At 37.1% G+C, this 21,624-nt stretch overlaps 2 protein-coding genes across 2 annotated transcripts; one reads left to right on the forward strand and one right to left on the reverse strand.

Moving 5' to 3' along the window:
* LOC148959037 (uncharacterized) lies at positions 1-339 on the reverse strand. Its single transcript, XM_089111431.1, has one exon. The coding sequence runs from the start codon at positions 337-339 to the stop codon at positions 1-3; it is 339 nt and encodes a 112-aa protein (XP_088967557.1).
* A 6,063-nt stretch (positions 340-6,402) lies between these two features.
* On the forward strand, positions 6,403-20,029 carry LOC148959038 (uncharacterized). The gene is made up of 3 exons (XM_089111395.1): positions 6,403-7,934; positions 12,746-14,058; positions 17,956-20,029. The coding sequence occupies exons 1-3, from the start codon at positions 7,115-7,117 to the stop codon at positions 19,015-19,017; spliced, it is 3,195 nt and encodes a 1,064-aa protein (XP_088967521.1). The 5' UTR covers positions 6,403-7,114; the 3' UTR covers positions 19,018-20,029.
* Positions 20,030-21,624: the final 1,595 nt, after the last annotated feature.

The raw sequence follows: 21,624 nt of genomic DNA on the forward strand, positions 1-21,624 counted from the left end.
CTATGACAGGTCTTTTGCGTTCTTTGAGATTGCTCCAAGCGCACCAATCACGATTGGTATTACTGTCACTTTCAATGCTCTGTGTTGTCTCTTAATTTCGATTGCTAGATTTTGATATTTGGTCAACTTCCCGTCCTCGGTTTTGATAATGTTCTGACCCGCTGGTACAGCTTTGTCAATTAGTGTCCACTCCTGTGTATCCGGTCGATTGTGCTGCAGCTTTCTATCTGTGTAGATAGTCGTTTCCCATGTAATTCGAGCATCTCTATATTCTGCGACTGCTAATGGATGATGATCAAACCACTTGTCGGTACATTCTATGTCGTACTTGCTGCACATCTTCCAGTGTACCCGCAGGGCCACCTTGTCATTACGTTTCCTGTACTCTCTCTGGACAAGCTTCGTGCATCCACTGATAATATGCCTTACAGCTTCAGTAGAGTGTCCACACGATCTACTCAGAGGTGTCTCTGAAGTCTTATCTATGCTTTACTTGTCGAGTATGTTCTTAATGCCAGTTCTTAGGCAGCTAAGATCCAACATTCTGTCTCCTTTTTCAAAAAACCACTCCTAAGCCAATACCCAAGAATTTTCTCCGGCTATATCTGATGTTTGTCGCACGAACTCTCCATGCAGGGCTTTCTCCTTCCAGTTCTTGACTTTTTCCTCGCGCATTCTCTTCTGGTAGTTCTGGATACTCTCTTTTTCATCTAATACCTTCTCCTGCAAAGCAGCTTGAAGCATCCACTCTGCGGTCTCTCTCAAATAGCCACGCAACGACTTACTCTCCTTCTTTGTACATTTTTCAATGCAGATCAGTCCTTTTCCTCCTTCCTTCCTCGGGTGACAAAGTCTCGCAACATTACTTCTGGTGTGCATACATCCAATCAATGCCAAATCACGACAGAGAAGAAACTGGCAATTAGAATTTTTAGCTTTTATTTTTTATTTTAAATATTACTTGTTTCAGGCAACACTATTTTTAGCGGTATGTTAGAAAACTTACTGAGTTCTGTGCACCAAGGAACTCACTTTGAATCCACCTCTGTTCTGTTTGTGCAACAATAGACATTCACATCCAAAATCTGGTTTTTATATTGTTACTCTTTTCAGTGTGACTACTTTTACCAAAACTGGAAGTAAGAAAGTGGCCTTTCTAAGCATGACGAGGCGAGGCACATTGTTGAAAGACATTTATTTTACGGAATTCAGTCCTGGCCTTGGGAAATACGGAAAATATCAAAAATTTTATCTGTGAAAATTCTGCACTGCGCAATACAAATTTGTCGCACCTGCTCAAATTAAAAAAAATGCCCCCCATTCCCACATAATATCTGCCACTGAGTGGATAATCCCCTAAATGTCTCTTTACAATAACAGTTGATGAGGAAACATCAACAATGTCTGTGTATAAATTATATAGGTCCGTCAAAAGACATTACCAGGTCTCTCACGGAATAAAAAATTAAGATTTATTTTTACTATCAAGTCATAAGAAGCGACGATTGGCCGTTGGTGCATCGGCAGGAGTCGCTATACCTTACCCTTACCAAAACAAAACCTCAAACCTTCAATACAACTTTCCCCTGGTTTTAACCATTCTCTTTCTTTGTCTCGTTTTTCAGCAAAGGTGTTTTTTGTGGCTAACTCAATTACTGAAAGACTTAAAACAACAGCTATTTTGAGCAGAAGCAAATTCCTTAACAGATTCCCCTACAGTACATTCATTTCATGAACTTTCTGAACAAGATGGAGAATTCTTTTGTGGCACCTGCCTTCATAATGCTTTTCCGGTTCAATGTTTGAATAATGTAAAATTTGTGAAAGAGCTTAACATCGAAAGTGATGAATCCCTCATTCATATCGTAAATATCACTACCGGAACTCATACGTCATCGTCTTCTATCCCTGGGGATCAACGTCAACACCTTGTTCACATAAGATGCACGAAAATCCGAAATTGGAATATAACTGATTTTGACAAACATTTGTTGACATTGGTGCATCCCTTGTGCTGTTTAAACACGTTATCCTTATTCCCTTTTTCACAATTGATTATAATAATCTGCTTAATCTTTCTTACAATATTAGCTTCACTTGTAAATGAAACTCAACAGCTATCTCGTAATTTGACTAAAGTCAACTTAATCAACTCGAAACTTGCAAATTAACTTACTCGCAACTTGCAAATAAACAAGAAATACCTTTTAAGAGTGACGTAGATTCTAACTTACATAATTTCTCTAAATTAAATTATGAACAATTTTTTTGCGGTACAGAATTTGAAAATGGCTTTGAAAAAAAGCAAACATTTTACGACATACTAAAAGCTTTTTCGTCTGACACTCCTCAGAGCATAAAACGTCAGAATAGGTTCCGAAAAAACACGATGGAAAAATATATACCCAGTTGTGGATCGAAATAGGCCAATCAGAAAAACGCAAGCACAAGACCGGTATAGTTGACCAATCAGAGCCGCGAGCCTAAAGAAAAATTACCAATGGAGTCCAAGAGAGAAAACGAACTCCTTTTGTCTACACAATGGCGGCTTTTTCGTTTTTATGTAGATTGACTCCAAAACTGCTAGATGGAAGGACGACCGGGCTCTGCCAATTATCCGAAACATGTCGTCATTATAGAGTTTTGAACAATCTGGGTTGTCTAAAAGATGTTGACCAATGGCAGAATCACTTGTTTTAACAGTATATATATTTATTTATAGGTGTGGTATACAATGATTCTTGAAAAACCTATCATCATTTTTCGATTACTTACAATCTACTTTATTCAAATTAAGTAAGGAATATAAGCCAATATTAAATTTGAGGTGACTTTACAATTAACCTTTTTAAAGTTGACAGTTCGGCTAATGCTGATTCCTTCCTTAATTTGATGCTCTCAAACTTTCTTAAACCTTTAGATTTAAAGCCAACTAGAATTGTTGAAAATTCTTCTCCTAGCCTAATTGATGATATTTTAAAAATGGCTTTGAAAAAGCAAACATTTAAGTAAAATAAAGCTTTTTGTCTGACAATCTTCGTAGTTTGAAACGTCAGAACATAAATCTGACGTTTGTTCTGATGTTCTAACGTTTTAAACCTTGAAGAGTGTCAGACAAAAAGCTTTATTTCACTCGAATGTTTGCTTTTTCCAAAGCCATTTTCAAGTTTCGTACCACCAAAATACTGTTTGATAATACTTTCATAAACTCTTTAGACACAGTAACAGATAGTGATGATTCGATAGATAAATTATCTGATCATTTTTTCCAATCTTCACTTTATTTGAGGTTGATAATAGAACTAAAGTTAAAGAAAACTCGATGTTTAAAGATTAACTCAATTTTAATAAAGAAACATACATAAATAATTCCGAACAGATAATTTCTTTTTCTGTTGATGAAACATTAGACTCAAAATGCGAAAAGTTTCACAACAACTTTCTTACCCTGTTAAACAAGCATGCTCCATTAAAAAAATCGAAACGCTTTAGGAAACAGCAACGCAAATCTAATGGCATTCTAAAATCAATAGCTACATAAAACCTCACTCCAAAAAAAGTTTATCGAAAGAAAAGACCAGTTTTGGTTTCTACGTCATGAAAAATACAAAAAAATACACTTAATCGTGTAATTTAACTAAGTAGACAAAATCATTACACTTCATACTTTAATAGCTTCAAAAATGACTCAAAGCTAATCTGGAAAGGAATTAAAAAAATTATGAATAAAAAATAATCGTAAGTCTCATCAAAGGATAAAACTGGATTTTAAGGGTAGGCTTTTTTCAGACGATAAACAAATTGCTAATAACTTTTTTACAAAAGTATAGCTCCTAACCTAGCTAGCTAGGACTGACTATAAGGCTTTATTAAAAAATGAAATCTCAGAAATTTCTTTTCACCTGTTTAGCCTGGTAAAGTTAAATTATGCTCCTCAAAGAGTTTAAATCACAAGTTTCATATGACATTCCAGTTACAATGGTGAAATACATAAGTGATTCTTTATCAAGTGTTCTATCTGACTTAATAAACGAGTCTTTAAGTAAAGGGCAATATCATTCTCTACTTTAAGATATTAGGTTATTCTAATTTACAAAGCAAACTCCAAATCAGACGTTTCTTATTATCGTTCAATATCCCTGTTAACCATTTTTAAAAAAGATTTTTGAATATTTCATGCATACCCGACTTGTCCAATTCTTAGAAAAACATGAAATATTATATTTCCATCAGTTTGGCTTCCAAAAAAATAAATCTACAACCCAAGCAATACTTAACCTATGTAACCATCAAACTAATGCCATTGAAAAGAAATAAATTTCTTTTTGTATGTTTTTAGATCTTGCTAAAGTGTTTGACACAGTTGACCATGAAATATTAATATCAAAGCTTTCTCATCATGGAATTAGAGGTACTGCTTAAAGATTGGTTTAAGTCTAATCTCTTTGATCGAACACAAAACTTCTACCTTTATTGGGTCCTATCTAAGTCACCTCGTATAACCCATGTAGTTCCGCAAGAAAGCGTCTTAGGTCCCCTATTTTTTCTATTATTTATAAATGAAATGCCAACTTCCTCAGAAATTCTGAAGTTTCATCTTTTCGCTAATGATACTAGAATTTGTTCTCTCATAAAAACTGGCATAGCTTAAAAACTATTGAAAATACTGAATTTAAGAGCACCTCAGAATGGCTTTCTGCTAATCAATAAACAATCTTTTGGTGGTACAAAACTTAAAAATGGCTTTGAAAAAAAGCAAATATTTAGTAAACTAAAGCTTTTCGTCTGACACTCTGACACATGAATAATGCGACATCTTAATTTTCTTTCAATCTTCGTTGAATGAGAAAAAGTCACCTGTTGATAGAAGTGGTTTGAATCATCTGTATGCTACAGTCATAGAACATTCCATTTGCTATTCAAATCAATCTATTTTGCTGCAAAAGTTGAAGCATTTTAGACTTCAGAAGTAAGAAAACATCATTAATGATTAACAAAAACATGTAGACATTTTATGGTTACTGTTGCCTAGATAAAATTCAATAGCCGTTCAGAATTTATGATTAATCAACCAGTTGCTAAACCAAATGAATCTTACATATTCATGTAATTCAAAAGGATATCCATTGACTGTGGGTGGTTAATAAAGACTACATCAATATTCTGTTGATACATATTCTTTCCAAGCGAAAACCAAGTTCATGTGAGCTGGTTGTGGTTTTCTGCAAGAAAGAAAACGACATAGAGATCAGAATTTTAATATGTCATTTTAAAAACTTATTAAAAAAGAAATTGAATTGAATTAACATTTTATTATGTATAAATGGAAGCAATCAGTTATTTGAACCATTTTAAGAATCATTTTGAAAAAAAATCTGTTATGATTCAACAACATGGAAATCTGTTGACACGACCTGTGCAAATATTCCTGTTTCGAAACTCCTGTTGCAGATAAATTTTCATGGCCTATGTATAAAACACCATTGAAGATTGTAAATTTCAGCGATTTACTATTAGTATACTATCCTTTTTTGACTTGCTTATCAGGATTTTTCATGTTCTTATGCCACAAAAGTAACTTTTCACAAAAGGAGAATTAAGAGAATGACAATTCGTTTGGTTGCAGTGTCGTTTGACAACATGAAGTCATCTACGAGATTACTATCACAGGAATATTGCTAGGTGTAAGCTGAGTTCATTCAATAAAGCATAGACACAGCTCATTTCTATAGGACTTAATTTGATTCTCTGGGACTAATATTTCTTTGTAGCCTTTTCCTGAGATTATATTAAAAAAAACCTTATAAAGATGAATTTTTAATCAACTTTAAGAGAGAAAATGAGGCATCGACAAAGATAAATATGAAAAGTTTTCTAACTCTGAACTGGCGATCTTTGATTGATATCCCTTTGTCAAAAAGAGCATATTCCCAGCAAACTCAAAACATTCGCATAGAATATCGTTTTTTATAAATATTTTTCAATCTCACAATTTACTTGATTACTTTAAACCATGACAATGATAGAAACTTATTCCGCCTGTGAACAAACCTCATCATCTACTGTATTTTTAATTATAAGTCAAACACAGCTCAAAGAAGGTTTTTAACTGGGTAAATGTTTTTCGTCTGAAAATAACTACCAAGGTTGTATTTGATAATTGCCATAATTACCGAAATAAGTTGCATACCTTATGATTCATATAATACTAGAATCAAACTATCAAAATGACTTTATAATTTTTTACAAAAGCAATTATACGGGCCTTACTTTTAGCTTTTTTTTGCCTAAGGACAGGGGAGACTGCCTATTTGCATTTCAGCACAATCAACATTCGGAATTTGAATAAATTTAGATTGCTCTTTGCGTAGCAGAATCAAAATATTCATTGTTAATTGTTTAGCAGAAGTGATCATCAAAAAAACCCAAAGGTATGACTGATGTCGACAGCAATTGACTGATATACAATATGAAATTGCCATTTGCTGCAGAAGCCAATGAACTTTGCACAGGTCATGTTTGCTATCTAGAATACGTCCAAAGTTTGTAAGAAATGAGAAATCGATCAAATTTATAAAGTTTTTTTGACAAAGCATGGACCTGCGAAAACATTATTCTTTAAAAGCGGATATGATTGTCTTAGATTTGCTTTCCTAATTTCAAGCCACATGTTTTTCTGTTGAGAACTGGTTGAGCAACTATAAATTATCAAACTTAAAATCACACCAAAATCTACTACATCTTGCAATGATGTGACTTTTTCGTGGCTACAAAACCTTGTTGTTAACATTATGAAAGCTAAGGTTTATACGTCCTAGCATCAAATGAAAGAGTGTCTTCGTTTAAAAAAAGGCTTAAATACAATGACACCTTATGAGTTTTTCATAAACATACAGAACAGGCACAGTTGACGTTGCTAGGGTATCAACATTGTATTGGTTTTAATGTATCGATTAAGGTCTATGTAATCGGTGTAGGCTAAATAAACCACCTGTCTTTTATTTGCTTTACAAGCGAATAGAAACATTTAAAAGGGGTGCTTCAATATGTCATGACACAACTATAAAGCTGCAATGCACATTGTTCGTATCTTAATCAAAGAGTGACCGTGGATATGGAACGTTTTTTCTTATTCCTTGTGTTCTTTATTTTCGCACAAAATAAGCTTGTTGTAGGCACAAACTTTGGAGTGTCAAAGACCTATTACATTCGCCATTTTGATGGAAAGTGCTTAGAGTACGATGAGGTCCGTCAGGTCCTGGTTTACGGTCGACTTTGCCGAGAAAAGTTCCAATGGCAGGGAGGAGCAAGACTCATCCATATACCAACAAAGAAATGCATCAATATCAATGCCACAAGCGATGGAAGCTTCTTGTCCTTGTCAAGCCAATGCAGTGGTACAAACAGTTTGTTTCAATACGATGAAAGCAATCGAGTGATTCGACATCTTCTCTCTAACAAATGTTTGCATCCAGAAAATAGAGATGCTGATCCTGCAAATAATACTGCAATTGTTCTGAAGTCAGGCTGCGATGGAAACACCAACAAATTCTACTTCAGAAAGAAAGCCTACTATATCATCCGGCACTTTGGTGGACTATGTTGGGTTTATAACTCTGCAGAGAACTTGATCAAACTGATGAATCCATTTGCATGCGATCGCTTTGAGTATATGAATAATTACCATTTGAGGCACGTTGAAACCGGCAAATGTGTTATTTTCTCAAGTTCATATATACGACTGACTGACGACTGTCAATCTCCAGAAACAATTTACAAACTCAACCAGTTCTCTCTACTTGAGCATGGACCAACTAATTGTATACATCCTTTGAATGGAGCTTTATATCCTGCCAATGGAAATTTGCTTATCCTACATAGCAATGGATGTACTGATGAAGACCGCGCGAGATTCTCCTTCTTTGACGATAAAGGTAAACCATTTGTTATATATCAAAATAGATAGATGTAAATTCATCATAGCTCTCTGGCTACATAGCTCTCTGGTGCTCTACCATTATCTTGGCTATATGTGCTCTATCATAATCTGTTAACACTCGTGCATTGTCTTGTGCACAACAACGTTGTTTCTGTACAATGGTCTTCTTTGATCTGTTGATATCATGTGAATGATGCACAATACAACCTTATAATGTAGCCATGTTGTATTCTTTTTGTTTGTGATTAAGCCTAATTAGTTTTCAGCATTATACGCCACTACTTTTACTATGCTTTACTGGGAGCTCTGAACTTCCAGCAAATTTGGTATTACTCCAATTAAGTAAACCAAGATAAATACTATTATAGTTCTTTCGTTTTATCTTGATTAAAGGTTGTCTATTATTTGCCGATTATAAATTTAAGATCGCTGATTCGCAAAGACCTTCTTTATAAATAAACCTCAGTTTTAGGCTAGAAATTACCAAACCCATTCGAATGTGAACAGAACCATTTTATGTGGAAGGACATGCTTTGGGCCTGACTCAGGGGTGTTATGCTAGGGAGCTTAAGGGGGTTAAACCACCTTGTTAATGAGAAAATTGGCGAATTTCTACTTTTGCTATTCTTTTTGCAAAATTTTGTACAGGAGCCCCTCTTGTTATTTTGGTAGCACTACACCACTAGGCTGAATGGTATTGTGGCTATCATTACTGAAAAAAATGGTTTCAACATGTTTTATCTTGAGGCCTACCTGGCAACACGGCTACTGGTTGTGTCGAGTTTTGTGGAGTTCTGAAACTCGCCAAAGCAAAGATGCCATGGCTTGACCCTTTTCGATTCCAACACAGTCACCGCCATGAGTTTCTATTTTGTTCGAATAGTCTCTTATTCTTTTTTCTACCAATTTCTTCTCTCAAAGTTTAGGAAATTTTCTCTAGTTACTTGCCGTGACAACTTTTGCCATGTGGAGGAATAATCTATTCACTCTGTGCTCCAGAAAATGAACATCGTCAAAAGGAAGTGGTGAAACCACCCCCCCCCCCCCAAAGTTTACGAGGGTGAAAGTTCTCTGATGGGAGCAAAGTTCACGGGAGTGGAGTACACATGCGTTTTATAATTGGCCAGAGAATGAATTTTGCATGATAAAATAGAGAAGAGTGGAATATATACTTAAAGCGCCACTCGAAACAACACGATTATCAATATGTGGTGAACTTCTTCAACTATCATTATCTTCTTTATCTTTCTTGAAGCAGCTATGAATGTTTTCGCATTGTCAGGATAAATCTTGCTAGGATGCCCTCTTCTTGCAATGAATTCTTTCAAGCAAATCATAAAGTTGTCAGGTCTGTAAGAACAGTTATGTATATAGCTCTAATTAAACTGCATGCGCACAGTGCAAAATATGATTTTTCCTTCCGTCTTTACTTTAACTTTGTAAGTTTAGGGGCCTGCAAAATCCACCCCAACGATTTTGAACGGTCTTGATCCTTCAGTGCGGTCTTTCGGTAACATCCCTGCTTGGGGTTGATTGTAAACCTTAACCTGAAACCTGCTGTGCCAATTCCAATTGAGTCACCAAAAGCATGTAGATCGATGTTTCCACTTTTTCTTCATATTTTGATATACTTCTGAGGATCTCTACTTTCTCTGGTAGTGTTCTTGTCCTTTTGTTCCAATTTTCCGATAATTCTCTTGGTAGCTCCTCATGCCATGGCAGCTTTGCTTCACAAACATCTCGTTATATGATCTTACCCCCTAGAATTACTTGCGAGATTATTCCCAGAGGATCGTATATTGAGGCAAGACTTTTTAGCAGTCTCTTCTTAGATATAACTGTGATCTGTTCTTCCGGAAAGGTCAATCCAATTGTATCATCTACCTTGTTCCAAGATAGACCTAGAAGCTTTGTTTTCGTCTGTCTTCAACCGTAACTATTGTTTTGCAAAACTCTGCTTTGAATTCTCTGTATTATTACTTTCCAATTCTGGTATATTCGAATGTCATTTGTGTAATTTAAAGCCGGCTACATCGAAAATCTTGATTACTGTCGTTTCCAGTTTCTGCAGATAAAATTATGTCATTAAAGGGCCTCTCCAGCCAAATTTTGCACTAGCATTTTATTGGCCAATCTAAAGGAGTTGAGCCTGCTGATCACGAATTCGTCATTTGTTTTTCGATATTTTTTACAGTTTGTGAGATATAAGCTCTTGCATTTCGATAATTGAATTGAATTAACCGACAAAAAGTTTTCGGTTTGGTGACACTGTGACGCAATTTTGACGTCACAGTGTATTTCGTTAGTCTCGCCTCAAACCGAATCGAACGACAGCGATTCGCAAATTGAACACTGCAAGTGATGGTACTCTCAGTTCTGTTCCACCGGCTTTTAGTTTGAGCATTTCAGATATCAATTCTGAAGCCTTTAGTTGTTCATCGTTTCTGGAGAACAACTGAAGTGTCAATTTTGATTAATTATACGCGAGGGAAGAGCTGGAACAGGAAGCCGTAGCTTTGTGGGCCTACACATGTGATCAAAACAAAGTCGTGACACAGCATGGACACATTCCAACCCGCAAACTTAGAATGATTGTAAACATTTAATATTTTTCGATCCTAAACAGCTCGTGCTCTAGATTTAGATGCCGTTATCAACGCGTGACCATGACTCCTTCACGATTCGGTGGAAGATATACGAAATTCACGGCGAACGAGAGCCGCACATTGTGACGTCAGAATGTCACAAAACTGATTCGTCGTTTTTTTTCTCGGAAAGGTGCAACTTTAAAGCCTTATAACTTCTAAACTAATTGGAATTTTGCAATAACAACGACTTTGCCATAATACACGCACCAATTGCTAACTTTTTAGTCAATAAAAATTTTTTTTTTGGCTGGAGAGGCCCTTTAACATAGATGCTGTGTCTTCCTTCGTTCACTCCATAAGGAAACTCTTATTTTTTATTTTTCAGATGTCCCTTAATTGTAGCCCCAAACAGGAATGGAGAATGGTTTAGACCGAAAAGTATGCGCGCAAACCGGCATGTCCCTCTTTCCTCTCTTCTTTGTCAAACCGCAAAAGATCTCGGTCTTCCTCCTTTATTCTAATCGGTAGAAACGCCTGTTTTTCATGTCTCCTGCTAATGAGACTGGTTTCACTCTGTTCCATATAAGATTCTGCAGCAGCGGTCCAGTTTCTAAACATTCGTTTGATGAAGCTGCATAATTGTTGGCTTTTGCAGAGGCATCATACACCACCCTTGCTTCAATACTTTCTGCAGCTTCCTTCACTACAGGTTTGTAAGGCAAATAAAAAGAACTTTCCACTTGGTTCGTTCTCTCCTTTTTCAATGATCCCATGTGCCTCCTGGTCTCTGATTATCTGATTGTACTTTATAAACAGCTCTGGTTCCCTTTCTAATTTATGACCTAATTCATTCTTGCGATACTTCCTGTCTTGTTATTTTGCAGTTCTCGGCATTTTGCTTTCCTTGAGAGCGCAGGCTCATAGCACCCTTGTAGATCTTGTCTTAACTGTTCTTAGAACGCACTTGAACGCACCGTAAACTGAAAGATCCTCCTCTTGTTTGTTACGATCCTCAAGGACTAACAAATCCAGACTACAAAGATGCTCATAGTCTCCAAGAGTGCCTCTAGAGAAAAAAATCTGACTTTACCCTGTATCGACTCCTGGAGACATCAGTGTCTATCCTAATCTGGTTTGCTCTCCTACAAGATCTCCTGGTTTACCAATTTTTACCTTGGCATTTGTTTTGATCTTTGCAAACTCTGAGGCTCCCACGTTTAGGTGAACTGGAAGCTCTGGCTTTAGATCTATATCATCCATTCTCACTCCTTGCAAGTGTTGATACCTTCTAAGAACATCTTCGTATCTTGGATTCTTTATAGCTTAAAGCACCTCTCGACCTACTTACTTACGTCAATCTCCAATTTGAAATCATCCTAAATGCTGTTAACTTCCACATTGTAGATCTCTATGCGCTTGTGTGCTGTACTCAGCATCCTATCTATTTGCCTAGTTTGTTTCAACACTGGCTTTATACCCAACAGGTTCACCAATGTGGCTGAGATATACGAACTTTCGACACCTGTATCTAACAAGGCTCTGCATTTTACTCCGTTTACGTTGTCGACAATAATTGGATTTAACTCCTTTTCCCCCTGTGGCTAAAAGAGATTGTTCAGCCTTCCTGTCACATATTGATTTATGGTGTTTGCCATCACAGATTTGGCATCCACTTTTCATCCTACGTTCTATGATTTTGTGACTGGATCACATACAGTTGAAGCAAAGTCTAATTTTCCTTTTAGTTGTGCGAAAATAGGCTCAAAATTTCTTCCGTATTTTTGATGCTCCACATACCAACGTGAACGGGGCCATCCCCTTTCTCCAATTTCAACTCTTGCACGCTTTTTTTTAAATCCTGAAATTCGTTTATCCGTTTGTTGTAGATCTCGAGTTGTCGACTGACCCTAATTGTTGCAGTATTTCGTCTGTTTCTTTGCCGATAAAGTTTTGAAGACGGATTTTCCCCTCGAACTTCTTCTCCAGTTCTTCGATAAAGTTTTGAGAACGGCCCGACGCTGCTTCCTGTGATGATGGTGTGTAGCCTCAAAACCTGATTTGATGAGGGATGTGGCAACGTCTTCTGATGAGGGATCATTTTATCTTAATTAATGTTGATGTTTTTCTCCGAGTAAGAAATTAATTCCAAATAAAAGAGCCAGTTTGAAATATTTTATCTAATTTCATATATACTAAACATAATTTAACTATATTTCAGATTTACTTAAAGTCAAGATCATATCCGAATCCTGTAAGGACATCCCGCCAGATACTGGTTGTGCTCATTGCAAAAGTCACGTGCTAGTCAATGGCCGTCAACACAGTCTAAACATGCGTGGGATAGATATCGTTCTCTTTGATTTCAGAAGTGGCCTATTTGAGCATAGGATGAATTACGATGTCTTCGGCAGCACAGTACATCAAGACAATTTAGCAACGTTTCTAAATGACCTTCCCCCAGGGAAGATCCTGTTCATGTCAGCAAAGGATGCAGTTAACATGAATAGTGGTCTAGCTCTTGCGCTACAAAAGATTGGTGTTTCTGCAACATTTGCAACTGCCCCTGTTCCAAATGTCTTTATGTCTCTGGCATATGTTGGCTATACAGGACAGGTGAGAAAAGATTGGGAGAAATCTGTTAACAAGATTGGGGGGTCAGGAGCTTCAATTATTGAAGTCAGCATCAAGACTTTTCATGAACGGGATGGAACTGATGATTGTTCAAATGAACTTGGAGTAAGAACCAGAAAAATACCGGATTCTAGGTTTTATGCAAGGACAAGTTGGAGTAATGACATCGACCACATGCCTCATATTGCTAGATTGCATTCTTCTAAACCGGGATGGTGTTCAGGTACTTATGTACCGGTGTCGGAATACTTACAGGTGGATTTCGGAACCAGAAAAATATTAAGTGCTGTTGCTATTCAAGGTAGTGGTTTAAACGGCAGAAATGGAATTTCTAAATTTAAAATAGAGTACAGTAATGACGGAATAAATTGGGAGTTTTACAATAGAGGTTTAAGCTCCGCTGTGGAATTGGACGGTCTACAAGGGGAACATACTGACCAATTTGAAACAAAGGTTAACTGGATTCAAAACATACAAATGAGGTTCATTAGAGTTGTTCCAACAGCAAGAGCTTCTGATTACTCGACCTGTTTGAGAATGGAGTTATTTGGATGTTCCATATCAAAGGGTTTTGTAAGTGTAGAACTTTCGCCATCGTCTAGCATGTTTGTGAATGACATATTCACAGGTAAAATATCTCTCTTCGGTACCATAACGAAAAACATGTCAGTTCATATTTCTACGGCCCCAGATTTCTCTAGCCTTGCGACAAGCAATGATCAGTTTCACTTTCGCAGGATAAATGCATCGACAACAGTTGATAATGGAACTGTCATAATGGACAATGGTGAGATAAACCTGCTGACCGACTGGACTAGAAAGATTGATAATGAAGCTCTGATTCAGTTTGGTTTAAAGGGAGATATTTACTATGCATTTGAAGTCGACTTTGTCGGAAAGGTAGGCTTTGTTAAATTTTTTAAAGAATGATTTTCTAGCAAAAGATGCTGCTACCTATGCAGTATATCGGTAATAGATCCGCCCAGTTAACTCTTCTCGTGGTTTTACATTCTTTCTTCAGATCATCTAGTTTTTCACAATTTTCTCTTTCTTTCAAAAAGGATAGAAGAAATCATTATAACTCTCCATATTTTATTCAGGCCTTCCATTTGCAGCTTTTTTATCATGTTCGTACATCTCAATCAAATTGTTGCGGAGCTGATAATTTTTGTTAATATACCGTCAGCGTTTCTTGATTGAACTGAGCATGTTTTCTTTTTACAAAACGTCACTGAAGCAACCGCTCGATGATTGCAAAAGCATCGTCTTAGGAAATATGTACCAAACTTCATGCTGGTATCAAAAGATGTCATCAAATTTAAGAGAGGCTGGTTGCTTGCAAACATTAAGTTTCAACAGAGATGACTTTTTGGTTGTGGGTTAAATCAAATTGATGTATTATTTTACAATAGTTCACTCAGTTTTCAAGCTCTTTCCGACGCTATTATCGGATTTGAAAACTTCGATGATCAAACTTTTTGCTGACCGTGCATTTTTCACACGTCCTGAATGGTGACTTCCATCATGCTCCTAAGGGTTAAAATTATAAGTGGCCCTTACTTGTATGATAAACCTTTCAAAGTTCTTGTAGGTAGATTGGTAGATGGTAATGCAAATTGCCTATCTTTTATTCAAAAACAACAAATTACAATGGTTTGATTGGGAAAGAGCATGTGATCATATAGCTATATCAGTCAAAATTTGTACATTTTGAGGAATTTCATTCTACACGCCCAGAGTGTGGAAAAATGTAAAGCGACGATAATATCAAGTCATTTGACAGGCAACGTCATCTTTTCAGTTAGGAGTTTTGTAATCTGTCTACATCAAACAAAAGATCTCGACTTGTGTAAACAGAAAGCGTTTTTTTCTCTCTTGGACACTTCAACTAGGTGAGAGATTAGCGGTCGCTGATTGGTCAAAAACAAACAACAAATCAAATGTGTCTTTCTTCCTATCACATTACTTCCGATCAACAAATGGATAAGAATTTTTAGCTTACTTTCGACCATTATCTGTCGTTTATATTTTGAAGAGTGCCTGTCTTAACCCTCTTTATTTCCGCCAAAATGCGTTCTTGCTTCATCCTTTCTCCGAACCGTGCCGTTTCAAACTCCTTTTAGTGCTCAAAAAGCTTCTGTCTTATCAAAAATCCCTCTAGAATATGAAATTGATATGCAATCATATGTTGAGTTCAAGATGACCTCATCTTATATGCCAAAAAGCTTACCATTTGAAAATAAAAATACACACATCTATTGAAATATTTAATTCTGTGTTTTATCTATATGAAGACCTAACAACTAGTGGCTCTCGCGATGTGGCCAGTAGGCGAAAGAAAGGAGAGTGACTTTCAAAGACTTTATTGTTTTCAGGCAATTTGTGACAGTCAAATGTTACTGCAGCAGCAATGACCTGAATTTGTAGCTGGTCAAAACCTTATAAAAATGAATCTGAGAAAGCTGTAGATTCCCCTCGTTAAAGTAAGACACCATCTTGTTCGTACCTCTCAAACATTGGCAAAAGGATAGATTAGATTTCGATAATCCACGCGCCATTAAGCCTGCTTTTCATATATCGTAACCCGTCGGCGATGATCCCCCGATGCACAGCATTCCTGATGGTCGGGGACCATCCCCGATGGTCGGGGCGATCCCCGATGCTATAAACAATATTGAAGCGCCAAAACTATAATTTTGATGAAAGTTTGGGAATATGGCTGCTGATAAAGGCCAATAGTCAACTTTTGATACTATCATCGATCTATGATAAACACATTGATAATTTCGGGATATACTTGCAAATGAAAATTCATTACAACAAAGTAAGAAACTTTCCCCTCGCACCCGTCAGAAAAATATTGCTCTAGAAGAAGCCATTGTTACGATGAAGCTAAAAAAATAGTGGCAAATCCGGGTATGAATTTTCTTGGGAAAATGCCTGTTTAGTGTATTATGTAATGATCATGACATAGCTTGAAGATTCACCCTGATTCACCTTGAAAAAATGACGAAACTCAAACTTAAGACTAGGAATCAAAGTAGGAATTATAGCCCCTTTGATGTTCTCTGTACTATCGAAAACATTCCAGTTTTTCCGCGAAACAGTTACCCTCCCTTCAGTTCAAATGAACATTTTATTAGAGAACATTCCTGATCCATTGTTCTCTTTACTATTGTTTGTCGGGAAGCGTCGGGAAAGTCAAATTATTTTGACTTTTGCGATGATTGGGGATGATCGCCGATGGTTCCCGATGACCCGGTTTTCATATGTCATAAACCATCGCAGACTGTCATAGACCATCAGGAAGCTGCATAGATCATCGCCGATGAATTACGATATATGAAAACCTGACTAATAGAAAACGGATATTTCTTATATCTACAACCCTTTTTCGTCACGGCTGCTCTAAACGTCAGCGGTGTATTACTTATCGAAGGAGCTCTCTGCAAATCATGAAGTTCCCGGTTTCAAAACATATAAGATTTCCTTCTGCGTCGTTTCGCAATTACACTATTAACCCTATCCAGACTAGGCTTTTTGAAACTTTCGGGAGACTAGGGGGGGGCACAAAGTGCCCCCCTCCGTAATTTCTTTGTCCCTCTAGCTAGGACAATGAACTTTGTTTGGATGGTACTCTTATCTCTTCTCTACATTTTAGTATTATTATTGAATTTTTAAGTCACGTGGTTTTACGATGACGTCATCATAATGGTGGCCGGGTGAAGCAAAAATTTAGAAAATTTTAGAAAATTTTAAAATATTCATTAATTCCAAAGCATCGGGCTAAGATATTAAAATAAGCAAATTTGATGCATTTTCTAATAGAAACATGAAGATTGACACAATTTTAATGTTACTTCTCAAAATTATTAACGTTCTTAACAAAAGAACTCAACATATTTTGTATTTGGCTTTAGTTTTTTCTATATAACTAAATGATCGATACAACCAAATGTCATGTTTGAGTTCATTTTTAATGCCTTAGCAGACAAATTATTCTAAACTTGCAGTTTTATTAATGTAATACCTATAAATATGTCAACAAATGTGTGCGCATGCGCAGCAGAAAAATCATAGAAAAGGATGTTGAATTTGAATTTTCTGGTCAGAATCATAAAAAGAGCACAAATTAATGCCTATATACTAATTTTCATCAATTTATCTACTTTTGTTGCGAATCCGTGGCAGATTGAACTATTTTTTACTTGACTAGTTTTGAAAACGCCCCTACACAACCCCCTGATTAATAATAAAAAAATTATCTTTTTATATGAACATGTGTCAGATAGGTTAAAACTAAAAGTCAGGAGGTCTGACGGGTATTGCTTTGAAACTCCTGAAGTTATGAAAGAAAAACCAACTAGGGGGGCACTTTGTGCCCCCCCCTAGTCTGGATAGGGTTAATCGCTTATATATTTTTCGCTATTTCAATATAGCTGCTTTTTGATAAAGAAGGAAAGTTTATTCGAATTGGGGATTAAAAGAGCGTTTACTCGAAATAGTACGGTGAACTGTCGAGATAATTAAATCGATCATAAAGAAAAGTATTGAAGAAAAATGGGAACTTGCTCAGCAAGAGAGAAATAAAAGCAAACAGCAGATTTTGCCTTTAAAGAGAAAGATCAAAGAAAATTGATAAATAGCAACAAAAAAATTTTGCTCAGCGGCTGAAGATGATTCAGAAAAAACATTAATTAGCATCAGATATTTGTTCTATTTGATAACAAAATATCACTTCTTGAGCCGTCTTACAAATTTCTTTTATGAATTGTAACTCTATGCTTTGGTTTCAAGGTGGTAGACGCTGCACATCCAATGGGCAATACCTTTCTAACTATAACCACAGAAACTGAGGCTGGAATCCTGGCTTATTCAACAACGTATCAAATCAAAAGATCCAAGACAGATTCGAGCAATCTTCAGTTTAATTTAACAACGTTCAATTTGGATAATTTGGTTGAAAACAGCTATCTTTACCTAAACCTCTCAATTTCCCATTTGATTGGAAAAAGCAACTCAAATGCTTATGGTGTAACTCTCATGATTTATTTCAATACCAAATTTCTTCAGTTGAAATCACTGGCATTCGTCAACACAAGTCGCTTCAGTCTACCCCCGTCCAGAAACACAACCACGCCTGGGTTTATTATGATTCAAACTGATACAATGTGGCTGCTAAACAGGCAGGAATTCTCGATAACACTCCAGGCAAAATACCCAAAGACTTTATCAAGAGGAGAAAACTGCAATGAAGATATCATCATTGATTTTGCGTATAAGAACAACTTGGCAAAATTCAATGGAACTGTGAACTCGACTTTAGAGAGGAATGTGCCATTCAAATGCAAAATTAACCAGAGTAGAGATATCAGGGAGAAATCAGTGAGGTTGCCGTCTCCAGCATTCAGCATGATTTATGACGAAGTAAATCAGCAATTCTTTTTCTGTTATCAAAATAAAACACACACGACAAGAGACTCTGCCACTTGCTTTTTCACAGAGAAGCAGAATGAATTTTGGCGACAGCTGCCTTACATTTCCTCACTGATGGGTGTTGATGTTGAAAAGAAAACTGTCTATGGATTGAGCAGATTTGGAATATCTTATGCTATTTCTTATTACCCATACAGTGTGTTTGATCAGATGGAAGATTCCGAATGGACACAAGTAAAGGATCAAGGTCAAATCAGAAAAGCTCTGAAAGCAGCCAGTGTTGATTTGTTACCAGAGTTGCCAGAAAGCTCTTGGATAATAAATGAATCCGGCCAGGCGATTTGGGCAGCAACAAAAAGAGGAATCTCTAAAAAAGTAGATGGAGTATGGAAACGGAAGGTTGCTTTTGATGAATTCAGATAACGAGCTTTTGAGATTGACATTACCAAAAATCATATCTACGTTGGTACTATTTGTTCTTTCACAGTGTTTATCTGTTCTAGCACATGTTTACATCATCTTAGTTTCTTGCATACTATAAACCCTCACGTCTAGAAGTTCTATATTTTAACACACAATTAGTTCACTTTTGTCACAATTTGCGTTCTTGATGTTCACTTTGAGAAACGAAGCATTTTGGACGTCAAACAATAACATTTTTGAAATGTTTCCTCTATTATAGCTTGCCATTTGCGATTAAAAACCCTTTCAGAATGGACATATGTTATTCATTTTTAAAAAATTGTCATATCAGGTTGGTGACTTAGTAGAAATGCTCATTCTATGGTCTAGGGGTTAAATCGATGGAGGCTCATACTTAGGGAAGAGAGAACTTAAACAAAACCAAGCCTACCTGGCACAACTAATAACAGGCTTTTGCATAGAACCTCGACACCGTGACGAATATTTGTGGCTAGCTATATTTACCAGAATTGTTAGTATCCAATATTTGCTTTCACTAAGATTTTGAATTAGAGCATTTTGCATTTCGTCGATTCAGCGAATATTTTTGCTTTTCTTTCTGTCTGTCTGTCATTGCTATTCTTTCGGACCTCTTAATCGTTTTAACATTATCTATCATCTAACAGGGAAGCGTAATAATTCAATTTCAATTTCCTAAAATTTGTCTTTGAAACTCATGAAAATCAGTTCATCGAAACAGGCCAATCAGAAACGCGAGGTCTGAACTGTTAGGGTTGCTCCATCAGTTCTACTAGCCACGTGGCATAACGGGGGCCTCTAGGCTGCCTAAGGAAAAAGCTGAGACGAAGCCTCGAAGAACGGACTGCAAGAAAGTCCTCGTTTTGAAAACAAGGTGAATTGGCGCAACTTCTTAAAAACAAAGATATAAAATAGTTTGGAAGACCGTTTTGATCAGGGGCCCATAATCATCGAACTAAGATGCCCTAAACTACGCTACACCAATTAAATTGCTTCTAAAATAAACAGTTTGAGGGTCATACATTCGTGATCGTTGAGAGCCTTCGTGTCTTTTTGTATCACATAATTCTATGTTTAACGTAATGTAATTGGTAATCTGAGAAAAGCAGTTACAACAAACGTCTTTAGAGCTTCCACTCTAGCTAAGCCGTCTTAACCTAGTCCTACCTAGGATTGGTGATTTAGAAGAAATGTTCATTTTAAGGTTTAATGGTAATTCGAAAAAGGCACATACGTAGGGGAGAGAGAAACCAAGGCTTCAATTGGGCCTACCTGGGACAACTGATAACAGGCTCTTGCATAGAAACTTCCACAGTGACAAATTTTCGTGGCTCTTTGTGAAGTCTAGCAGGTAACCAAAACATGAGAATTCGTAAAAAATATGATGGATGGATGGATGGATGGATGGATGGATGGATGGATGGATGGATGGATGGATGGATGGATGGATGGATGGATGGATGGATGGATGGATGGATGGATGGATGGATGGATGGATGGATGGATGGATGGATGGATGGATGGATGGATGGATGGATGGATGGATGGATGGATGGATGGATGGATGGATGGATGGATGGATGGATGGATGGATGGATGGATGGATGGATGGATGGATGGATGGATGGATGGATGGATGGATGGATGGATGGATGGATGGATGGATGGATGGATGGATGGATGGATGGATGGATGGATGGATGGATGGATGGATGGATGGATGGATGGATGGATGGATGGATGGATGGATGGATGGATGGATGGATGGATGGATGGATGGATGGATGGATGGATGGATGGATGGATGGATGGATGGATGGATGGATGGATGGATGGATGGATGGATGGATGGATGGATGGATGGATGGATGGATGGATGGATGGATGGATGGATGGATGGATGGATGGATGGATGGATGGATGGATGGATGGATGGATGGATGGATGGATGGATGGATGGATGGATGGATGGATGGATGGATGGATGGATGGATGGATGGATGGATGGATGGATGGATGGATGGATGGATGGATGGATGGATGGATGGATGGATGGATGGATGGATGGATGGATGGATGGATGGATGGATGGATGGATGGATGGATGGATGGATGGATGGATGGATGGATGGATGGATGGATGGATGGATGGATGGATGGATGGATGGATGGATGGATGGATGGATGGATGGATGGAGCAGTGTTACTGAATGGAAAGTTTTGGATTTAATATTAGATTAGAAACTACGCCATTTTCATCTGGAAACAGAATCTAGACACTACAACGTGGCATAAGTATTGATGGATTCGAACTGCAAACATCTCGAAGAATACCCAAATCCATGTGCTGTAGATATATCATGACTTCTTCACCAATTGATATATCTGTATGGGGTCACACCGTGCGACCGGTAGATTGCTCCGTGAAGCTGTGAAATTGTACAGATTTGGTTTAGGCAGACTGTGAATAAAGCTTGACCATCAGTTTTTTATTAGCTTAACCATCAGTTTGACTGTCATTCGAAAACGTTTCTTGGCTTCCTCTGTCTTCATAATCTCCTCCATGTGCTGATTGGTATCTTTGAACTT

Source organism: Rhopilema esculentum, chromosome 11, assembly GCF_057945365.1.
Source record: "Rhopilema esculentum isolate cy_ngs chromosome 11, ASM5794536v1, whole genome shotgun sequence".
Classification (NCBI taxonomy): Eukaryota; Metazoa; Cnidaria; class Scyphozoa; order Rhizostomeae; family Rhizostomatidae; genus Rhopilema; species Rhopilema esculentum.

Bases quoted from the DNA above. Each gene is read 5' to 3' on its own strand.
- LOC148959037 (XM_089111431.1), bottom strand. From the start codon at position 339: ATGTGCAGCAAGTACGACATAGAATGTACCGACAAGTGGTTTGATCAT.
- LOC148959038 (XM_089111395.1), top strand. From the start codon at position 7,115: ATGGAACGTTTTTTCTTATTCCTTGTGTTCTTTATTTTCGCACAAAAT. The intron at 7,935-12,745 runs GTAAACCATTTG...ACTATATTTCAG, and splicing joins CTCCTTCTTTGACGATAAAG to ATTTACTTAAAGTCAAGATC. The intron at 14,059-17,955 runs GTAGGCTTTGTT...TTTGGTTTCAAG, and splicing joins AAGTCGACTTTGTCGGAAAG to GTGGTAGACGCTGCACATCC.